The sequence below is a fragment of the Podarcis erhardii genome (genome assembly GCF_964252035.2).
Source record: "Podarcis erhardii genome assembly, chromosome: 11".
NCBI lineage: Eukaryota > Metazoa > Chordata > Lepidosauria > Squamata > Lacertidae > Podarcis > Podarcis erhardii.
Window position 1 is genome coordinate 31,995,561 of NC_138501.1, and position 24,029 is coordinate 32,019,589.

Consider the following 24,029-nt stretch of genomic DNA (forward strand, 5'->3'; position numbering starts at 1 on the left):
AGCTGCAGCTCGCGAGCCAGCACCAGCACAGCACACGGAAACGCAGTTTACCTTCCCGCTATAAAGCGGTCCCTATTTATTTACTTGCACTTAAGAGTGCTTTCGAACTGCTAGGTGGGCAGGAGCTGGGACCGAACAACGGGAGCTCACCCTGCCCCGGGGATTCGAACCGCTGACCATACGATCGGCAAGTCCTAGGCACTGAGGTTATACCCACAGCGCCACCCGCGTCCCCAATCCAAACATTAAAATGCATAAAAGAACTAGGTTGACAACTATGACTATCAAGTAAAGCCAAGTCATGAAGAACGTCTCTTGTGCCTCTGAGACAAGCTCACCCCACTCCCTACTGTCCCATATACAGATTCCAGATATATATATATTTAATGCACGAGATACCCAACTGAATAATAATATCATCTGCCAATACAACCAATTCCCACAGCTTTTCTGAGGCTATCACAACATTTATCACTACAAATATTTATAAACCTCTTTTTGAGCTCCATTTAGTTTTTTATCAAGGAGCAGCCAACAGAAATTAGTTGGGACCATTACTCATTTCTACCCAAATAAATACCCGCCTTGCTAGTATATGTCCTCTACACTATTTGCAGTGTGCAATCATAGTCTGTTGAAGCCTTTGTTTTCCCAGGATAAATAGGCTAAGCACTCTCAGCGAGAGGTGAACAATACTTTTGATTTACACCAGCAACTTCTGGAAAGATTTGTAATCGCAGTATTTTTACGATGTACTCTGAGCTATTTACAATGTTATCTCTGATTCAGAAGATCCCAGTATGCATAAAGGCCAGAGCTCAATGGTGAAGCATCTGTCCCAGGCTCAATCTCTGGCATGTCAAGGTAGGGATGGAAAAGACTCCCTGCCTGAAACAATGCCACTCTGTGTAGACATTAGTGAGCTAGATGGACCAATAGTCTGGCTCAGTCCAAGGCAACTTAATCTGTTCCTATGTGCTCTGGCTCTTGCGACTTTCCTGAACTGCAGCTCCTTCCCCATTTCCATCATCACAAATGGCTTTTTAAACTTCAGTAGTTACAATGTACACTGACCTCAAGTCAATGCGACTTTCCTGAACGAGTAGGGAAGGGGAATGAAACTGAAAAATCATAGGCATACCTTATTTTGGCAAGTTTATCAATAGTTTCCCTAACTGTAACTTTAGGTTAATGCTTTAGGTTAATAGTCTGGCTCAGTCCAAGGCAACTTAATCTGTTCCTATGTGCTCTGGCTCTTGTGACTTTCCTGAACTGCAGCCCCTTCCCCATTTCCATCATCACAAATGGCTTTTTAAACTTCAGTAGTTACAATGTACACTGTCGAAAACTTGGCCTAGAAAAAAAAGTGCATTAAAAAAAAAGTGCCTAGTAATTTTCAACTTAACCGTAAGTAGCCCTCTCCCTTTCCTTTCGTCTACCAACCCCTTTGGACAAGTAGGGAAGGGGAATGAAACTGAAAAATCATAGGCATACCTTATTTTGGCAAGTTTATCAATAGTTTCCCTAACTGTAACTTTAGGTTAATGCTTTAGGTTAATAGTCTGGCTCAGTCCAAGGCAACTTAATCTGTTCCTATGTGCTCTGGCTCTTGCGACTTTCCTGAACTGCAGCTCCTTCCCCATTTCCATCATCACAAATAGCTTTTTAAACTTCAGTAGTTACAATGTACACTGACCTCAAGTCATGAAGCTCTGATCCAGAACCAGTAATTAACAAAAATTCCCCTGGCTTTAGATGAGAGACTGTGAGCTCCGCATATACTCTGCCTCTTGGGGTTAACATATGACTTATATTTGTGAAACCTATCTGAATAATAAAAGAAGAAGAAATTATAATACAGTACAGCAGACATTATACAGTATAAGGAAATTGAGCTCTTCCTAGAATACACGGGCTGCAATCCAACACAGACTTAGGCATGCTTAAGCACCACTGATTTCTATGGGATTCCTGAAGGCCTCAGTTTTGGTTTTGCTTCACACAAGGATGGGTGAATGTCAGTTTTTGTTTCTCTCAGTTTCTTGTTTTTCTGTTTTTCAGTTAGTCACATTTCCACGTCAGTTTGCAATTTGAAAATTTAGCAAAATTTTAGTGTAAATTTCTCCTAATATACACATTTTTGTAAGCAATTTCCCCTAATATAATGCATTATATGTATTATTTTCACTAACAGAGTCTATGTATTTGTATGCTCACTGACTCCAGTATATGTGTTTTGGTATACATGACTTGGCTGGAGAACTGTACTGCAAAGTATGGAGAACTATGTAGGGATAGCTGAGTTTCAGTTTATGCATTGCTTTGGAAAGTACATATTAAATAGGTTCAAATGTTAACGTAAGGATGGGGAGAAAAATTGGCTAACAGAATTCCTCATTCATCCCTACATCTCTCCACCTGATTTGGAACCGATTCATATCCACAAATTTGGGGCAATGTTTAAATGAGGCTTAGGTGCATAGCATCTAATTTGTTTAGCTCCAATTCCTGCGATCTTTGCGCAACAAAATTTTGAGGCATGCAGATTCCACAAGGTGGGCATATGTGAAATGTATAGACTCCAGTCCAACATTATATCTATAGTATGGGTATGAGGTTGATCCAGGTCAGGCCAAGTGCACACAGGAAGGTGGAGGTAGATGTAATCCTACTTCCTTACCACTCTTAGGCTCATTACAATTGGGACTTCATAGGAGTAGAATATAAACTTATTTTCAGCATTTATTAAAACTAATCCAAGACCTATATTGCTGTTACATTTCCATTTACCTTTGGGATCACATTTGCAATCAGACGGTCCAAAAATTTAGCAGAATCACTGCCTTTGATGCTAATCTTGCCAAATGGAGTGAGATCAATCACACCCACTTTTTCCATCACCTGCTTATATTCACGGCCCACAGGTTCAAACCAGTTTGTACGTCGAAAACTTGGCCTAGAAAAAAAAGTGCATTAAAAAAAAAAGTGCCTAGTAATTTTCAACTTAACCGTAAGTAGCCCTCTCCCTTTCCTTTCGTCTACCAACCCCTTTGGATGAGTAGGGAAGGGGAATGAAACTGAAAAATCATAGGCATACCTTATTTTGGCAAGTTTATCAATAGTTTCCCTAACTGTAACTTTAGGTTAATGCTTAATTTAATTACAAATGCTGTTCAACTCCATTGAGTGGATGTTTTACATTAAAAATTATTAATTATTGCATTCTAGAGACAAAAACTAGGAACTCCACAGATGCAGGTGCTATTACTGTATAGAAGTGCAGAATATAAATGCAATACAGCAAAAGAGTAAGCATGACATAGAAATTTCGGTCATCATTACATGGATAGATCCTTAAGGTCACTTGGAGTCCCAACATACCTCCCCAGTAAAACTGTAGGAGACTTTCTGCTGTTGCCGTTTCTTATACAAAAGGGTTAAGCATATGTGGAAGGAAGAACTATTTTAGAATGGTAACTTTTTCATCTGAAGTTACCCCCCCACACACACAAAAAAAAACCCTCAATAGCTCCAGTGAATTAATCTTTAATGTTGTCATTTGTTGTTTTGCATTTCATTATTAGCTGGAGATTATCACAAGTTCTTATGTTATGTTTTGAAGATTAAAGGTGAAATCTAACAAGCGCCATTGAGTAGGATCACGGCAGCATCCATTACATATACATGGATGCTTATATATCTGCAATATGCCTATACTCATACAAATTTAACAATGGAAGTGTAATGGGGACTATGCTTTCTGTAAGCCATCAACTGCATATCTAAACCAACATATGAACCATCTGCAGGGCCAGCCCATGAATGAGGTGGGATGAGGCAGCTGCCTCGGGCAGCACATGAAAAGAGACGGCATTGAGGAGGAAAGGAACCTCCTGCCCTGCTGCTGTTTTACATGGCGGGATCACCAAAGCTGCTGTGCAAAGCAGCAGCAGCAGTGGAATAGTGGCTTCTGCTCTTCTTCCTCCTCTTCCAGGTGCTGTCCCTCTCCAGATGGCCTCAGTGAATATGCACAGAAGTGTACAGTTGACAGGGAACCCAAGGGTCATCTAGTCCAACCCCCATCCAATTTGAAACCATACTGAACCCTGCTTAGCTTTGCAAATGCACTAGTAGTTTTATTGCTGCACCACCAGGAGGGGTTTTCATGTCATCCCTAACCACTGGCCATGCACTTGGTGTTGTAAAAACATGAAAATATTACTCTTTCTTAATTATAACTGCTACCAATTAAACTGCTTCGAAGTTTTTCTACAATAATGTAGTGCATAAATTTTATTAAATGAATGAATGGATACCACTTCCTCTTAATGTGCATTTGACCAACTGAACAGTGATGCTATGTTTCAGACTACAGTTCGCAATCCTTTCAACCCGGAACATAATATTGCTAATGCTATTAATTTGGCACAAAAGATCAATAAATATTTTTCATTTACTTGTATCCAATGTCATCCCCAGGTTTGTAGAACCAATGAGGCTGCTCCCATCCTGCATGGAATCCCATGGAGCATTCCGACTTAAGGACTTCATAAAGCCCACTGACTCTCGCTGTGGGTCTCCCAGCAAATCTTTCTTCCTTAGGATAGCCAACTGCAAAACAAAAGCAAAAACACAATCAACATGGTAAAAGATATGACAGTGAATCACTTATTGCAAATGTACACAGGGTATTTTTCATGTAGCTACAGATAATGCTTTTGAAGAACTTTGCAGGCCGCAAAATATCGTAATGATGGAAATAAAATAAGCAAGGTAAGCAGTACAGTGTAAATTGGATGTCAGAGAATGGTCTGAATCAGAGGAGTGAGGAATGCATTCTCAGGCAGAGATGGGGGGACCCACCCCGTTTCCGGTGGTTTCAGGAGCAGAGAGAGACAGAGACACTGAGCAGTTTTGACAGAAGTTGCCTAGTTACAAGATAATGGAAAGAGAAACAGAAGAGAGGGAACAGCCAGCAGAGATGTAATTAGAGAGTGTGGGGGACCCTCCCTCTCAAAAAAACTAGGAGGTCCATCTTTATTAGAGAATAATGAATGCAGAGAGGAGGAGGAACTTTCTGTTGGCTCCCAGGATATTGCTGGGGACAGAAAGGGGAAGATTGAGAGTAGCCAACTGCTCTCCTTATGGAGAGATGTTGTCATGGTCCAGTTTACGGGCGGTTGAAGTCCTGGCGGAGGATGTCGGGACCGGGGTCAAGACAGTGGGGTGGGAGCAGGAAGGGGAGTCCAGAAGCCAAGGGTCTGAGGGTCAGAGAGCCGGGAGTCAATAAGCCAAGGGTCCGAGGATCAGGAAGCAAGGAGTCAAGAAGCCAAACACAGCAAGGCAGGAAGCGTGTTGCTGTGGCAGAGCCAAAGGGAAATGCTGACCTTATTTCCCTTCCCAGCTCTTGCCACCAGGTGCTGTGAGTTACCAATTGGCCTCACCTGTGCGGCCATGCCTTGCCTCTTCAGAACAAACTTAGGAAAGCCCCAGTCCTGCAAAGCCCTACCAGTCACAGGGCCTGGCTCCTGCACACACTCCTGACAGATGTGGATTTTTGCTTGCAACCAGATGACTGAATAAAAATGACTATAAAATATAAACTGCTCATTAATACTTGTCTGTGAAGTTTCCAAAGGGAGAGGAGGACTCTCCATGCCTGACAATGTCCCAGCAAACTACAGTGGTACCTTGGTTTAAGAACAGCTTAGTTTATGAACAACTTGGATTAAAAATGCTGCAAACCCAGAAGTAGGTGTTTTGGTTTGTGAACTTTGCCTTGGAAGCAGAACATGTTTTGCTTCCTGTTGAGTATGTTCCATTTGTAAATTGAGTCCCCCGCTGCTATGGGAAAGCACACCTTGGTTTAAGAATACTTTGGTTTAAGAACGGACTTCCGGAATGGATTAAGTTCGTAAACCAAGGTACCACTGTACAAGGCAAAGCCCTGATCTCTCTTAGTCTGGGAGTGGGGTGAAGGTGAAGAAAACCAGCACAAGAATTCTCTACTCAAGTGCTACTTTATTTATTTTTCTATGGGGAAAATTACATCTTACCAATATTGTTAAATCCATAAGATTCTCTTGCTTTTGCTGCCGTGAATTCTGGAGTAGTCCACTTTCCATACCTATTTGGATCTAATTCTATTAGATCAAAAGGAGGCTCCCCACTAAGTATCCAGTCACTGAGATACTTTCCTATGCCACCAGCATGGATGATGCCGTATCTGGGGAAAGAAGAAGAGATAGACAGTTCCCCCACTAGCTTATTTCACATAACATTTCAGTACAACCTTTGAGGACTATAAACTCACTTCTTATTATCTTCTCTATTACCTTTTGGCGGGGGGGATGCTTTCTCATTACTGGAAAGTTAAACTTGTTAAAAATCTGGAGCACTTATGCAGCCTGGAATTTAAGATGGGACAGTGTCCTCATTTGTTAATTATATTACTTGTTTGCTTTGTGTTATTTTATGATTTCAAGCTAAATTATACCTGAGATCTTTTGTAACCTGCCCTGGGCCAGTTCAGTGACAGGGCTGGGCAAAGCCCAGTTAGGCTTTGAACTAAAGATTAAGTGATTACAGCAACAGAACAAACATCTGAGTTCCAGCTACATTTGGCTGGAATGAAATTTGTGTTGTTGCTCTGTTTTCCCTGTAACAGCATGATAACCTTGGCTTTTACGTCCTGATGAAATAATATGTTAAGCAAGATCAGACTGCCTAGGAAGAATACCACCAACATTTACCACAAATTTAAGCCCACTGGAAGTTGGGCAACTTTAAATTTCTTAGACAAATTTTCTTTGCACCAGGATGCATTTCACATTCCTTTCTGCAATTCAAAAGCTGTGATACATTCACCCTCTAGTCTTTGGCCATGGACTTGTTAGAAGCTTTTTGAAAGTCCAAGAATGTCAACCAGATTCACCCCTATCTTCATATTTGCTAACACTCTCAAAGAATTATAAAATGAGACAAGACATACATTCGCAGAAGCTATGCTGATTCTTCTTCACTCAAACTTGTACTTATGCTTGATAACAGACTTTAAGCTAACAGGACAAACATATTGGAGATCACCCCCACCCACAAATTCCTTTTAACAAAATGGTGTTACAGAGGCCACTCTTTGGGACAAAGAGTACATATTTTGCTATAAGATCAGCAATATTAAATTTGAGTTCTTTAAGAACTAATGTAGATACCATCCGGGACCCAGTGAAGACAGACGTATAAGTATAAATTTAACATTTACAAGGTTTCTCCTAACCATAGATCAATTTACTCACCCAAAACCAATAGCCACCCAATAATTTCGAACACCCTGATGTGGCCCCACCATAGGCAAGATATCTGGAGAATATGTTATAGGGCCTGCAACTACATTGATAATGTCTGCTTGCTTTAGGATTGGGACCATTTCCATAGCAGCCTCAACATGATCCATTATTCGGTCCAAATCAGACTCAAAAAGCTCCTTCCCAAATCCTAGAAAAAAAGGTTTTGAGTCATGCATTTGTTATTTTCCAATTCCAAAAGCTCTTTAGTTACACAATGTGCTGATATCAAAACAACGCTTATTTTTTCAGGATACACACAAATGTTGCAGGATAGGAGTTGTATACTGAGAATCCCCATCTGCCCCCTTGAAAAGTGAAAGGCAGGCTTATATAGGAAATCTGAGAACAAGTTAATGATGCCAGAAAGGCTCTTTGTCTTTATGAATATGCATATGTAACATACATATATATATAATAGTCACTCACAGATTCCAGTCACCGAACGTCTTTGCCAACATAAATTCAATTAATTCTAACAAGTGGTGAGCTTGATAATTTGCATCATTGAAACCTAAACTTTGTAGCTGTAAAGTAAAGTAAAGGTAAAGGGACCCCTGACCATTAGGTCCAGTTGTGACCGACTCTGGCGTTGCGGCGCTCATCTCGCTTTATTGGCCGAGGGAGCTGGTGTACAGCTTCTGGGTCATGTGGCCAGCATGACTAAGCCGCTTCTGGCGAACCAGAGCAGCACACGGAAACACCGTTTACCTCCCCGCTGGAGCGGTACCTATTTATCTACTTGCACTTTGATGTGCTTTCAAACTGCTAGGTTGGCAGGAGTAGGGACCAAGCAACAGGAGCTCACCTCATCACGGGGATTCGAACTGCTGACCTTCTGATCGGCAAGTCCTAGGCTCTGTGGTTTAACCCTCAGTGCCACCTGTATCTTGCAAAAATAACAATACACCTAGCTGTATCTTGCATCTGAAAATAAACTAATTTCTACCTCCCATTGCACAAAACAATACAAGAAATATTTGGCATTTATTTAACGCAATTCTTTTTATCTATTTTACTGATGCAAAGACATGCCTACGTGGAGTTCATCAGACATCCCTTCCACTCCCCCCCCCCCAGTCCACCAAATGCCACTTTCTTCATCTGGGGGAAACACAGGTATGTTCATGATCTCCATGCTATTTGCAACAAAAGACCCAGATGCAGACATGCAATTTGCAGCCATGGCCTTCCACACTTCACCAGTGCCACTAAAGTTTTGTTCACAGCATTGGTTTTGTCCCTGTATCAGTGACTGTATCTGGCTGCAACCATCAGCGCAATGACAAAAATAGTACCACTGTGATCTACACAAAGGATAGCACTAATTAGCAGAACTGGCCTATTATCCCATGAGGAGGATCCCGACCACCAAGGAGGCGTGATGGCGCAAGCAATGGGAGGTTGGAAGTTTCGAGCAGCAAAAGTAGCTTAGACTCAAAGGTGTGGGTTCAGGCCCATGGACAGTGCTCCCATAGCTGAATCCAAATATCCCAGTTGTCTCATCCAGGACCTAGAGCAACTGACTAAGTTTTATAGCAGAGCCTAGGACTTGCCAAACAGAAAGTCGGTAGTTCGAATCCCCGCAATGGGGTGAGCTCCCATTGATTGGTCCCTGCTCCTGCCAACCTAGCAGTTTGAAAGCATGTCAAGTGCAAGTAGATAAATAGGTACCGCTCTGGCGGGAAGGTAAACAGTGTTTCCGTGCACTGCTCTGGTTCGCCAGAAGCGGCTTAGTCATGCTGGCCACATGACCCGGAAGCTGTACACTGGCTCCCTCGGCCAATAAAGTGAGATGAGCGCCGCAACCCCAGAGTTGGCCACGACTGGACCTAATGGTCAGGGGTCCCCTTTTCCTTTACCTTTAGGTAGTTATTGACTAGAGACTTCACCCACTAAGTGATGCCTCCTGACTTGTTAAAGGTGCCTCCTGCTGCAGCCATTGGGGAATATGGTTTCCAGTTGTGGGGAAACTCTCCTCAGGGCTCTCTTGATCCCCAAGGAGTCTATGGACAAGCCACCAGAATCTGGTGGCAGAGGCGGCTCCTGGGGGGTGTACTATGGGGGGGGTCTGCTGCCCATGAACACACATGCTTCAAACCAGGGAAAGGATCCATCTCCTCTCTGAGCCTGCATTTGCCAGAGAACTCTGCCTCTACTCTAGGATTATGACAATAATATAACTGCAGCTAAAGCCTGAGATTATTTTTCAAGCAAAATTACCTGGCGGGACTCCATTTTTTACCCAGGATTCCTGTAGTTTCATTTTTTCTGGACTTTCATATGGGCCAAATAAAATCCCATCCCTTTCTTGTCTTAGATAATATGAACCTTCTAGGTCACGAATCACAGGAAATTCCTTTTTAAGGGCTTTCACTTCAGGAATAGTTGCAGTAACAATGTACTGGTGATGAACTGGTATGAGTGGATGGGGCAATCCAATCATTTTCCCTATTTCACGAGCCCAGAAACCTAGAAAACACGAAGGACAGAAAGTATTAGAACAGAATACTTGGAATCTAAAGGAACAATCTTGTTGATGAGTGTATTCTCAATCCCCTCTTATATCAGAAGGTAAGGCTTTGAACCACTGCTGATCTCAGCTGTTAAACCTAGGAGTCCCTACTCAGCATAGGGAAAGGTTGAAGATAGTTTCTCTCTGTCTGTGTCCTGCAAACCAGTTAACCATTCCTAGCATCTTCCTTGACCTCTGAAATTTTTGCTACTATGGTTCCTCTTCATTACCTCTCTCTCTTGTGTAATTCCTTCTCTTCTCTTCTCTTCTCTCCCCTCCTTGATTTTCTCTGCTGCTTATAATACAGAAATTGCTCTCCTGCTCATCCCAGATATCTCACATTTCTAAAACCTGCCCTTCTGCAGTCAACCTGAGTTTAATGCTAGGAAGCTTTTGTGGGAGGGGAACCAAATTTCAGTGCTGTCTCTCCATGCAACCAAGGTGCAACTTCCTCATATGGGAACGATGTCAAGTTTTTGTGTATGTAACTATTTATGAAACTTGGAAGAGGAGTTTTAATAATACAAGAGGAATATTACTTAAACAAGGAGATGATTAAATAGTGTGGAACTGTTTGGGTTGATGTCTTTGACAAAGAGACAACTCATTGGAGGACTCCTCCTTATGCCAAAGATCATCATGTTTTCCAAACAGGAAAAAGAAACAGAATGCCTACATTTGGTGAGAATGTTGCTTCAGGATGGCAGAGGTTGCCTGTAGAGAGAAAATTTATTTCTGTGTTGGAGGAGGCAAACAAGGCATCATCTATGGGCACCACGGCTTTGGTAGTTTTCACTTCCCCTACTTTATTCCACTAACCTTTTTTTCTAGTTAAACTACCACTGTTCCATCTAGCCACTAATAGCACACAGAGTTTCTATAGACAGTATTGGACAGTGCTGAGAATAAGATAACACCACAGGCTACCTCTTAGGGGGCTGTCTCTAAAAAAATTTAAGTCCAGCTTTTTGCATTCAACTCCACCCATTTCTATTAATGCTCCTATTTCTCAAGCTTAATCATGAATACAGTTGTTTGTGGCTGATATTTGCCTCAGATTTCTGCTGTGATTAAAATAGCAGAATAAATGTCTGCTGCTGATAACAGCCAATTTAGTCTTGGCCATGAATCATAGACACATTGAATTGTAGAGTTGGAAGGGACCATGAGGGCCATCTAGTCCAACCTCCTGCAATGCAGGAATCTTTTGCCCAATGCAGGGCTTGAACCCACAACCCTAAGATTAAGAGTTTCATGAAGTATGTGCTGAGCAAAAAGACAAAGTGAAACATGGAGGAGGAATGGAGGGGAAGCTGGTAATGAGGCAAAAGCCTGTTGGCTACAACCCTCTGTCCCACTTTATAACTTAACATTAAATAAGGACTCCGCGTAGGTCAAACAAGAAATAAGTTATCAGGTAGTTAATGAGCCACAATCCCTAGAACACTCACAAAACACTGAGGTTGTTTCTATCCATGCACCAATACCACAGGCGAGAGTTGGCAATAAGAAGTGGCTGTGGGATCTAGGCAGGATTTGTGCAAGAGATTTGGGATATATATTTCTCGTTTAACTGAAAATAAGCCCAAATATAAAAACAGCAGACATTATATGGACTAATTTCCAAATAGTGATTTGGAGGCTGGGAGTATAAGAAAGGCTTGTACCCTTATCTCTCCTTCTCTGATATGGGGTGCTGGTCTTTCCTAATGTTCTCTACTAATAGTTTGTCATGCTGTACAAATTGCCCCCAAACCATAATTTTAAACCATATTCCAAAGTGGGTTTGCAAACTGTTTGGAGATGAGCATTAACCATAGGTTACTGAGTCAAACATCATTGCAAATAACAGCATAAAAGCTAGGGAATGGAGGAGGGTATGTAAAAAAGGCAGTGAAGGGGTGAGCAAATGAGGCAACAAGACAGAACACGATAGAATAATTCAGTGAAATATCCAGACCATGCTTTGGAAAATGTGAAATGTACCGTCTGAATTGGGCAACTGGATGAGAAAGGGGTTGAAAGGTAAGCAGCTGTCTAATGAACCCAGCTATGTTTTGAGTTGGCAATATAAACTTAGCAATATAACAGGAATGAAAGCTCACAGTAAATTATTATTTTCTTTTGGAGAGGAGGGTATGGAAGGAAGGAAGAAGATTGGCTGCTAGAGTATTAGGAACATCATAGCTGTTTACCTACCCTGACCCAGGACATTAATCAATGCCAGCTCTAAATGTTCCCTTTGGTTGAACATTGTAACTTGACAAGTATGCCTTTGGTTTAATAAGTTAAAAAGAAATGAAAGAGCCTGAAGAGATGTCACAACTTCACATCTCAAGAGTAAAACATTGCTAATTACTGAGTATGTAAGAAGATATATGAAATAGCAGTGAGGAAACTGTGGCATGCATGTCAAAGGTCCAAGTCACATGCAGTGCCTGCAAGAATGGGTTCCTGTGCCATTCATTTTACTGTTGTAGGTTATTCCTCAGCACTGAATAAATGGGGTGGTACTGATGATATGGAAATGTGAAAAGTGGTAGGATAAATGGTTTGCTTGGAAAAGATTTGAGGTCTAATTTCTGGCATCCCCAGGGAGGCAGGGAAATAAGCCCTGTTTGAAACCCTGGACAGTCTCTGCCTATGACCATCTGCTGTAATGTTGCAGCCTATTACTCAACACAGACGATACTGAGCTAGCAGGATCACTGATGTGATTCAGTATAAGGCAGCTTCCCATGTTCCAGTGTACTCATCAGAGCCCTGCAGACCTTTTTACTCGAGGTATTTATGCTATAATTATAAACATTAATACATTAGAGCCAAATGGTTAATACATAAATAGGAATTTAAACTTTTGTTTTCAAAAGCACCAAATATAAGCAATTTCCAATTACTGGAAAACTAACATCAGGAATGACCAGAACAGTAGACTGGAGCCACTGGCCTCATTGCTGTTTACCAGGTAGGGGTGAGGCAGAGCAGCAGCAAGGTTGGAGCTCTGTGGGGTTGGATTGGCTGGGGTACCTGTGGAGCCCTGACCTTGCTGATGTCCTGACTCACCCCTGATTCATCCAGCAGTAATGTGGAGGGGAAAGGGAAGAGGAAGTTTCCACAAATATGTAGAAGTGTGAATGAATGGAAGACCTAAAAAAAACCACCTCTGGCATTCTGTGCATAAGGTTATTGTTCCGTTATTATAAATACCAAATAAAATACTCCTTTACTCACATAAAAATAAGTCATTTTCTAAATGACAGCAACTGCATTACATTTAGGAGCCGAATGTACTGCTATTGGTTTGAGGTGCTAGAATTTGTGGGTGTCTGGATTTAGTAAGTGCTGGGCTCAGCTTTCCATGTCCAGGTCAGCCTGATAATGGCCAACTCTTTAAGCAAACAAATGGGGCAGGGAGATGGGTGATTAATAAAGCAGAGATTCTGTGCCAGCTGGAAAAAGTAGAACCTGAGCTCTCCCTGAGCTCAGAATTAGGTAGAAGGACAAAGGCCAGTAGTAGAATTTCAGGATTGCAGTTTGCCCTGGTGTGCTCTGGGGGAAATGGTTTTTCAGTCAGTAAGCTGAATCAATCTAGGCAGCTGCCCAGTGCAAAGTTAAGAGTTACGCGACAGGGAGAGAAGGGTAAGCTGTAGAGCAACAGACAAGATATCTGATGCCCGTTTGAACCCAAGACTGTGCCTATGAGAGAAGCAAGAACCTCTTGGAGTGTAATGCTGTGTCTAACCCTCCATCCTAGGCTCAAGTTGTATATATGTGTAAATAAACTATATATCATAAAGACACCACGATCTCCACTATGTCTCTTTTCCAAAGAAAACAAACCCTGAGTAAGCGCCTGCACCCCTAGAATCTTGCACTGCTGTGGAGATTGGGGTGGTATGTAACAGTATCTTAATAAAAAGGCAAAAGCTATTTCCAGGAAACACGGACACACAGCCCATTTTAATCTTCTAAGTGTTTCTAATGTGTAACCATAGTATAATACCAAGCAAGTGTTTCCACAATTCATGGAGACATTTTGGACTAGAATTGCCTAAAAGTGTGGCCTATTTCCTCAGTTTTCAAAGTCAAAGGCCAATCTACAGGCAGGAGCCCTGTTATCATATCCTGGTCCTAAACTAATATACATGGAAGGAAGATTCACAGACTTACATAACGGCATTTTTTAAAAATAGAATGCTAATAACATGGAATGTGCATTATCCTATCATTAAGCAATGAAGCATGCTATTCTAGGAACTATTAAAATTATTTTTTTTGGGGGGGGGGGATCACTGCTTCATGCCAAATTATCTTCCAGGAGGTCATCAAATAGCTAATGCAAAGCATATATCACTTGTGTTCTGCATGGCATTCATTAGAGCATTTGTGCTCAATCTGTGTTTAGTGTGAGCTACTTCATCTGGCCTAGTTAGGGTATTAAATTTTCCAAAGACATGCAAATATATTTCATTTCTTACCAGCTGTATTCACAACTCTGTTTGCATGAATTATTCCTTGTGGAGTTTCAACTTCCCATGTTCCATCTGCTCTTGATTTTAGGTCAGTTACTTGGACTGGATAATTTATCTGAGCCCCATATTTCCTGGCCCCTGCAGCCAAAGCCATGGTGAGTGAGTAAGGGTCAATATGACCATCTCCAGGGTTGTACAAACCAGCTAAAACCTAAGTGGGTCAAACAAAATGAAACTCTGTTAGTATTGTTATGTTTTCTTAACCAACATGTTAGAAATGGAGGATATCTACATATTAGGACTTCTTTGAACAAGGAACTAGACACTTGTGTGTAATTTCTAGGAAAGAGAAATTCAGAATCTGGATGTAAGATCTGAAAAAAAACCAAAAAGAACAAATATAGCATGGAAATTCAACTTACCTCAATGTTAATCAAATATACTTCATAAAATTCAATGGCTGTATCCACACATAACAGTAGATAAAAATACCGTAGTGTCTTTTTTACATGAACTGATCAGACTTGCTTCACTCCTACACATTGTAAAAATCATGATCCTTTACTTAGTATTACTTCCAAATCAGGGATTATGATTTGTTTCATTCAAATAAACCACAATTGGTAAGCCAATAACAAATCTTGTATTTGCTTGGAGAGAAACAAACCCTGATACCTAGTCCAGATAAAGCGCAATGCCAGAGTTCACTGTTTGTTTCTCAACAGTGTGAATGCAAACGGGTGAAACGGGTTCAGCTCATGTATGGTAAGCCACAGTGAAACGGGTTCAGCTCATGTATGGTAAGCCACAGTGTAGGTGGCTTTCCATGACATGGAAATGCAGCCAATGGGTGTTTTGCTACTCAGTTCAGGAGAACAGAATTACAACCAATTTAGGTGTGCGGAACCTTTGGCCTTCCAGATGTCACTCAATTACAATTCCCATAGGCCCCTACCTGGGGGGGGGGACAGGGTACACATACCCCTAAACATTTTGTGAATCTAAGTTTGGCCTCATCCAGGGGCAGTATTTCAATATGAGTAGGAAAATGAGAGTACCCCTAAACATTTTTTTTTTAGAAAAAAAGCACTGGCCCCTACAATACATTGTTACTGTCATGACGATCAACATACCGTAACTACCGGTACTCAAAGTGTCCTTTGTTCCCTCATCTGAATATCTGGTGGCTGTTTCTGATCAAAACCTTAGGAATTACCAAGGATTTGTAAAACCAAGAGACCAATATACTGTATTTACACATTACACATTTACACAGAAGGATTCTTCTACCATGTCCAAGTTGCTCTGTTTCATTTTTGCAACACTGATAAAGTTGGTTTTGAACAGATCACAAATATCCATTGAACATTACAATACTGTCAGCTGCTGAGCCTTCTGCAATAAATCCTAATAGTCGAGTCTTGCTTCTGTACCCAGCACAGTCTGCAGAATGCCAGTAACATTTCTGCACCTGTAGCTCCTGTCAGAATGACCTCTCACCCAGGCTGAAGCTCATTCTGTAAATGACACACTAAGCTGGATATTGGATACATAAAAATGGCACCCTCTGTAAAATCTGCTGCCTGAGGCAACTTCTTTCAAATGGTTTCATGTTAGGAAGATTTAATAAGAGTTGTGTACTATAAAATAATCTTCAAATTTTGAAGAGGGATATTGAATCACAGTCATATTTTTTGCATGTAAAATTTCACATCATTTGGAAATAAAATAATTGAATTCGTTTACCTTTTCCATGTTTATTAAAGGGAATAATTCTTGTACTCTCTCTGGCTTGATAAGATACTGCTCTGCTGGGTGCCAACCAGCCCGAGACATCTGGTATTTAAACTCATCCACCCTCGTTGGAGTTGAAGCAATTCTAATACTTCCTGGCTGATGAAACCCAACAGCCTAACAGGAACAGAAAAAAGACTATCAGGTTCCCAATATAGAATACTTACAAGCAGTCCAATACAGTCCTAAATGATAACCATGGCATAGTGTATCTTCAGAAGAGGCTACAGAATAAATAATGAGTTGCTATAATTAACTTTAGAGTTATTTGAAATGTACCAACAGATTAACCACTTTAATTTTTAGTTTCTTTTCAATTCTGTTTAATTCTGGGCACCACAATTGCCTGACAACAAACCCTAACAACTGGATTCTTTTGCCCCATCTTTTTGTGCCTGCTAAACAGCTGTGTCATGCTTATGATATTTTATTCTCTTGTTCATGTGCATTTTATATTTGACTTCACTTAGCAATGGGTTTTTTTAATGTTTAATTTTTTTGTTAACTTTGTTTGTGTTAAATATGTATTCTGTAGTTGACCTCCTTTGTAATGTTTTATTTTGAAATCTTTAAGATAATATTTTAGTTTTTTGCTAATTATGTTGCTTTGACTGTATACTCTATATGTTACTTTCTTCAGATTGTTTTATTGATGTTTTAATATGCTGTAAACTGCTTTGAGATTTTTCTTGAAAATATAAAGCAGTATAGAAATGAAATAAATAACAAAATAATAAACAATAATAAACTGGAACATGTAAAGAGGAGGAAACATAGCCTTATGAGAATAAGTTGAGGGATTGGGGTATGTTTAGTGAGAATGAGAGGAGATATGACAGTCATCTTCAAGTATCTATAGTGCTGTCACATAGAAGATGGAGCAAGCTTGTTTCCTCCTGCTCCGGAAGGTAGGACCCAAACCAGTGGCTTCAAGTTACAAAAAGGAGATTCTGAACATCAGAAAGAACTTTCTTACAGTAAGAACTGTTTGATAGTGGTAGACAAACAGAAGTTTTTAATAAGAGGCTGGATGGCTATCTGACATGTATGATTTAGTTGAGATTTCTGCATTGCAGGAGTTTTTTTTATAATATTTTTTATTAAGTTTATGAAATACAGAAAAAAGAAATAAAGACAGAAATAGAAAAATACAGTAGAGAAATTACAAATTTCCATAATCCTTTTTTCCAGCACATCTATTGGACTTCCCCACATCCTCCAAACCCTGCATTCTCTGTAATACAAAATATCAGCAATTTGTTAACTTATTTCAAAACTTATTGTATCTTTCATTTTATCATGTTGCCTAATTTCAAAACTATTGTAACCCAAATCTTACATGTTTCAGCTTAAACACAATAAAGTTATTTCATTATTCCACCTTTGACTTCTTGTACCTTAATTTCCATTTCATTAATTTACCGATGCTGAAGCAAGAATTTCTAAAAAGTGCATTTTTTAACATTCATACAACTTGTAATGTTTTTTCAAATAGTCTTTAAATTTTTCCCAGTCCTCCTCGATTGTTTCTTCTCCCAAGTCTCGGATTCTGCCAGTCATTTCAGCCAGTTCCATGTAGTCCATCAACTGCGTCTGCCATTCCTCCAGCGTGGGTAAATCTTGTGTCTTCCAATGCTTAGCAATCAGGATCCTTGCTGCTGTGGTAGCATACATAAAAAAAGTTCTATCTTTCTTAAGTACTCTCTGGTCCACAATGCCCAGAAGAAAGGCCTCCGGTTTCTTAGGTAAGGTAAATCTAAGTACCTTTTTTAGTTCATTATGAATCATCTCCCAAAAGGCCTTCACTTTCGGGCAAGTCCACCAGAGGTGAAAGAATGTCCCTTCCGCCTCTTTACATTTCCAACATTTGTTGTCAGACAGGTGATATATCTTAGCAAGTTTGACTGGGGTCATGTACCACCGGTATATCATTTTCATAATATTTTCCTTCAAGGCACTACATGCCGTAAATTTCATTCCGGTGTTCCATAACCTTTCCCAGTCTTCAAACATAATGTTGTGCCCCAAGTCCTGTGCCCATTTTATCATGGCGGATTTGACTGTCTCGTCCTGTGTATTCCATTTAAGCAGCAAATTATACATTCTCGAAAGTAATTTATTTTTTGGCTCTAACAGTTCTGTCTCTAGTTTCGATTTTTCCACCTGGAATCCAACCTTTTTATCCACTTTAAAAACCTCCTGGATTTGAGCATAGTGCAACCAATCTCGCACCTTGTTTTTCAATTTTTCCAAGCTCAGCAACCTCCAATTGTCTCCAATTTTTTCAATTATTTCCCAATATTTAGGCCAGTAGGCTTCCATGTTAAGTCTCTTACGTGCCTTGGCCTCCACCGGTGAGAGCCACCTCGGAGTCTTACTCTCCAATAAGTCCTTATATTTTGTCCAGACCATCAAAATTGCTCTTCTGACAATATGGTTTTTAAACAATTTGTGAACTTTAACCTTGTCATACCACAAATATGCATGCCACCCAAAAGCATTATCAAACCCCTCCAGATCTAGGACATCAGTGTTTTCCAATAAAATCCAATCTTTCAACCAGCAGAAGGCTGCAGATTCATAATATAACCTCAAGTCTGGCAGGGCAAATCCCCCTCTTTCTTTCGCGTCAGTTAGTATTTTAAACTTTATTCGGGGCTTTTTGCCCTGCCAAACAAACTTGGAAATATCCCTCTGCCACTTTCCAAAACATTCCACTTTGTCCATGATCTGTAGGGCCTGAAACAGAAATAACATTTTCGGCAATACATTCATCTTTATAGCTGCTATTCGGCCCAACAAGGAAAGTTTCAATCTTGACCATATTTCCAAGTCTCTTTTGATTTCTGACCAACATTTCTCATAATTATCTTTAAACAAATTCAAATTTTTGGAGGTCAGATACACCCCTAGGTATTTTACTTTTTTAACCACATTTAATTCTGTTTCTTTCAGGAACTCATCTGTTTCTGTAGTTGTCAAATTTTTTGCTAGAACCTTAGTTTTTTGCTTATTCAGCTTAAATCCCGCCACCCGACCAAAGTCAGAAATTAATTCTAACACTCTTTTAGTACTAGAGACTGGCTCCTGTAATGTTAATACCAAGTCATCTGCAAAAGCTTTCAGTTTGTATTGTTTCACTCCGACCTCAATTCCTTGTACAGACCGGTCCTTTCTAATCATGTTCAATAGCACCTCCAGGACTGAAATAAACAATAGGGGGGATAGAGGGCACCCCTGTCGTGTCCCTTTTTCTATTTTGAACTCCTCTGTCACCACATTGTTAACAATCAATTTAGCTTTTTGCTCTGAATAAATTGCTTCTATTCCATTTTCAAACCCCCGCCCGACTCCCATCCCTTCCAAATTTTTCTTCATGAACATCCAAGAAATGTTGTCAAAGGCTTTCTCCGCATCAATAAAGATTAAAACCGCTCTAGTATTAAGATTTGTTTGTAGAAGTTCCAAAATGTCAATGATGTTTCTTGTATTATCAAACAAATGCCTACCAGGGAGAATGCATTGCAGGAGTTTGGACAAGATGACTCTCAGGGCGCCTTCCAACACTACAATTCTATTATTCTAATACAAGTCATACTTTAATGTTCAAACATATTTTTTTAAACACTTATTAGTATTATCCAAAAGTAGCAAACAAATAAAACCAATCATTAAAACAAAACAAGGGAAATTATTTGCTGCTCCACCTTCATGAAGTTGAATAAGAGGGCACTGACAAATTGTCATTATCACAGTATTGTGAATTTGTGTGGTGGGGAGACGTTAGCCTGTATCCCCGAGTCACTTCTAATTCCTGGGTCTAGCAAAGATTAAAATTGTTGGAATAGCCAGGCCAGCTTCTTGACCAAGGGTGCAAGGGAGCCTGGGTACACCTCTGCATGTATGCTCCCAATGACATATCATTTGGACCCTTGCCCTTCTTGGAATGATTAAGGCTAGCAAGGTGGTGGATATGACTGGGTGAGTTTAGGATGTGGTTGAATGGGTCCCTGTATGAGGAGGAGGTGGAAAGAAGGAAGGAATAGTGCAGCCACCCCTGTAAAAACCCACCCTAGACTCAACAATATTTAACAACTACCACCTGGTCACAAATACCCCCTTTGGGGGGAGGTATTGAGAGGGTTGTGGTTGATGCAGCTGCAATAATTCCTGGACAATTATCTAGACCTCAGCCCCTTGGCTTTTGAGCTATAGTGTGCCACAGGGCACTATGTTGTCTTCAGTGCTATTTAAAATCTACATGAAGCCACTGGGAGCAATCATTAGGGAGTTTCTAAAGTTGCTAAACAACCCCAAGCATGCAAAATGTTCTTGCTTTGTGCAGAATGCTGTATTTCACAAGATTTTGGATCTGTAATAAATATATTTAAAGATACACACCTGTCCAGTCTCATCTTCTAATTGTTCATAAAGCTTGATGCTGTAGTGATGGATCTGCTTCAGATTTATTCCAGGGTGGAAATACGTTGTCAAACCTGCCTTTTAAAAAAGAACAAAATAATAGGATACAAATGGGGGTGTCTTCAACAAAACATTGCAGCGTGGAATGCTTCTATTCATGGTTCCAGCCGCTCCACCCCACCCCACTCCATCCCCACTTACCTGTTTTCCTCCCCCTTCCCCACTAAGCATGTTGGGTCCCCCACTGAGCCTTTTTGAGCTCCCCACTCCGTTGAGACAATTTTGTTCCACCACTGCTACATTTGGTGTTTTATGGAGGTGAGGGTGGAGACACACACATTTGTGCCCAATCCCTGCTACATTAAATTATTTAATTTCTCCATTAACATCTATGAGCAACTCTCTCTTCCACCCCTGGGAAAAATGAAAAAGAGCTTCTCTGTGAGAACCAAGAAGTGACCTATTTGAACACTGAGACAGTTCCTTCTACGTATCTATGCTTCTCTGTTCTCAGTTCTAGCCATTCTACTCTATACTCCTTCCACCCAGTTCCCCCCCTCTTAGTCCCTCAATATTCCATGCCACTGAATTATTATAGAGCTGGGTTGGGGGGCGAGGCGGAGGTAAGGATTTTCCCTCTTAAGGTTTTTCTTTCCATCAGATTTGTTTTACTTGTTCATACCTTAGAGCTATACTTCTCTCTTGTACATCAGCTGCATAAGCACGAGCATAGGAAGACTAAAAACAGGATTCTTATATTAGGCTACATTTTGCATGCTTCACGGAAAAATGAAATAATCCCTGTATGTTGTATTCTGCAAATCTAAGCTGCATAATTCTGGGAGTTCAATTTATTCTTTGTCTAAAAACCTGATCCTATCCTTTGGCTGGAAACGAATGGCACAGAAATATGTTCATTCTAGCACAACATAGTTCATAACCAGCAAGGGCAAGGCCTTACTACAATTCTGCTCCAGTGCTGTCTGTATCATACTAGTTAGTGCTGCCTGTACTTCTATGAACAATATCCTCAGTGATATCAATACTGCAGGAGTGTTTCAAAACATTTGCAATAGGCTTTGCCAGCCTAGACCAATTCCCTCACCACTTTGATGCCTAAGTTTGGGATGGAGAATTAGCGATAAAAGAGAGCTAATGGAGAGCTCCACTGGCCCCAGCATCTTTCTGAGCATTCTCAGAAAATTCTTGGAAAAACTTGAGTTTTCTTAAAGTCTGAAACAGCTTTAATTATGAAGCAAGCCAGAGGAAGCTCATCTAATCATAATCACTTAAGTGGTTAACACTGAGTGAATTCACTGAGTTCAATGCAACTTACTCTCAGCTAAGTATGTATCTGATTTCAGCCTAAAACTTCAATGGCAAGCACATCAACACAGCTTGAGAATCAAATGCTGAGAACAGCATCAAATGCTCAAGGAACTTATGGAACCAAAATACACACTGAAGTTGGGTCTTGGGAGGACACACTGTGCAGAACTATGCACACAAAATTTGAGAAAGAGGACAGAACATTCTTTATGTATGCAACAACTGCAGTAAGAATACTCATTGCAAAATATTGGAAGACACAAGATTTGCCCACCCTGGAAGAATGGCAGATGCAAGTGATAGACTACGTGGAGATGGCAGAAATGACTGGCAGAATCCGAGACCTGGGAGAAGAGTCGGTGGAAGAGGACTGGAAGAAGTTTAAAGACTATTTGCACAAATATTGTAAAATGTTTGAATGTTAAAAAGATGTTGGATATAAAAACAATATGGCATTAGTGACAGGGTCAAAAGGAATAGGCAAAAAAGTGTGAAAAAGAAAGGGGGAAAAGGCCAGAGTAATGTTATGTCAAATGTATATTAAGTGGTATAAGGGACTAAGCTATAAAGATTAGGTAAAAAATGATGTGGAAAGAGAAGAAAAACTGGAGACATAATAGGCTGAAACATAAACGAGGTTTGAAAGAGGGTCAGAATTTGCTGAACTTGATTGTGTAAAGGGGAACACAAAAAAGGGAGATGTGAGGAAGTCAAGAAAGAGGGTTATAGAACTATGAAGTTAAAAATTGGATTTCTTCTTTGTTTTTTTTAAATGTTTTTATTTCTTTTTCTTTTTCTTTTTTGATATATCTGTTTTTGTTGTATGTCTGTCTTACTTATGTTTCTGTTTTGTAAAATCTCAATAAATATCTATTAAAAAAAAATTTGAGAAAGAGTCACTATATTTCATAAAGCCTATCAAGTGCTACTCTGATAATTTACAATAGTATATGAATATGCAAGGTGACTAGAAATGTATACCACTTCAGCAGATACGGTACATGTTAGTAATGTCTAATTTGGCTTTACTACAGCCACCACCACTGACACACGATATGATATCTAGGATTACCCTGAGGCTGCAAGCTACTGAAAACAACTTCTTCTTGGTAACTAGCTAGGTCACTGCACAGTTTGCGTAATATGGATCCAGCTACTAATCTGTAATTCCCGCATGGAGCAGAATGCCTTGCATAACTACAGAAATATAAATAGATTGTTTTTCTGTGAATGCTATGGTCAGTATATGCAGGGAACCTTGCCAAATGGTCTTCCTCTCTTCATTAAATCAGTGTAAGAGTTTTTCACCATTCAATGCAATCCTAACAATCTTAACAAGGCAGAGGCAGAATTAAGATACAACATTAACTCAGGTCAAACATTGGAGTCCTGTCACTTTCAGAGATGTGGAATTACTGGTCTATACGTAGTGATGTAAGAAGGCATTGTTTTCCATTCCTGTATTTGTAGGCAGGCAGTGCTGCTTCCACTCCATTGTAGTCATCATCTGCCAAAAACTATGCTATTCGTCTTGCTGTCAACTGTAGTGAAATTACCTAACGTGTAATTAATTATATAAATTATGTTGTCGTTACATTATTCCACCCCATTCATTTCAATGCAAAGGAAACACAATGAAAATGTGAGGGGAAGGTAATCAATTACGTATTGCTTGCAGGCTCAAAGCAACAACAACAACACTGAATGCTAAACACATTTGCTGGATTGATTTCTGTTCCAGAGATGGGAAAATAAGCAAACACTGCCAATTGCCACTCCTGTTTCTGTTTTCTTCGGAATTCTCGAACATCCCTATCCATGGGTCAGATACACCCCCTGGGGCCCCTTCATCCACCCTGCAGATCTCTCGTCCCTCAGCCTCCCCGCCCCTCCATAACTAATCTTTTTAAAAGCCCTCTATTGGAGGCAATAATTGCCTTTTTCATGCATAATTGTGGCATGGGGCATCTTTTTGCAGGGAAGTTGCAGACGATGAAGAAAGGTCTACAACTCACCTCCTTGTGTGCTGTGCCTCCCCTGCAAAAAACCCCAGTGTTGCAAAAAGGCTTCTATTGGCTTCAGTTGTATGGGTGGGGAGCAATCTTCCTGAAAAATGCAGGTGGTACAAGAAGGATTTTGCTGCTTCAGAAGACA

The 24,029-nt window shown here is 40.3% G+C and overlaps 1 protein-coding gene across 2 annotated transcripts in view; it reads right to left on the reverse strand.

Annotated features, from left to right (window-relative positions):
- The window catches only part of DMGDH (dimethylglycine dehydrogenase), a 42,757-nt gene that overhangs the window by 15,610 nt on the left and 3,118 nt on the right, over positions 1-24,029 (reverse strand). For both annotated transcript variants that reach the window (XM_081881191.1, XM_081881190.1), the window contains exons 3-11: positions 20,526-20,624; positions 16,077-16,241; positions 14,337-14,541; positions 9,567-9,815; positions 7,296-7,494; positions 6,057-6,226; positions 4,458-4,611; positions 2,791-2,956; positions 1,697-1,827 (exon numbers count right to left, since the gene is read on the reverse strand). In XM_081881191.1, coding sequence (XP_081737317.1) covers positions 1,697-1,827; positions 2,791-2,956; positions 4,458-4,611; positions 6,057-6,226; positions 7,296-7,494; positions 9,567-9,815; positions 14,337-14,541; positions 16,077-16,241; positions 20,526-20,624 — 1,538 coding nt within the window. The remainder of the gene's footprint in view (positions 1-1,696; positions 1,828-2,790; positions 2,957-4,457; positions 4,612-6,056; positions 6,227-7,295; positions 7,495-9,566; positions 9,816-14,336; positions 14,542-16,076; positions 16,242-20,525; positions 20,625-24,029) is intronic.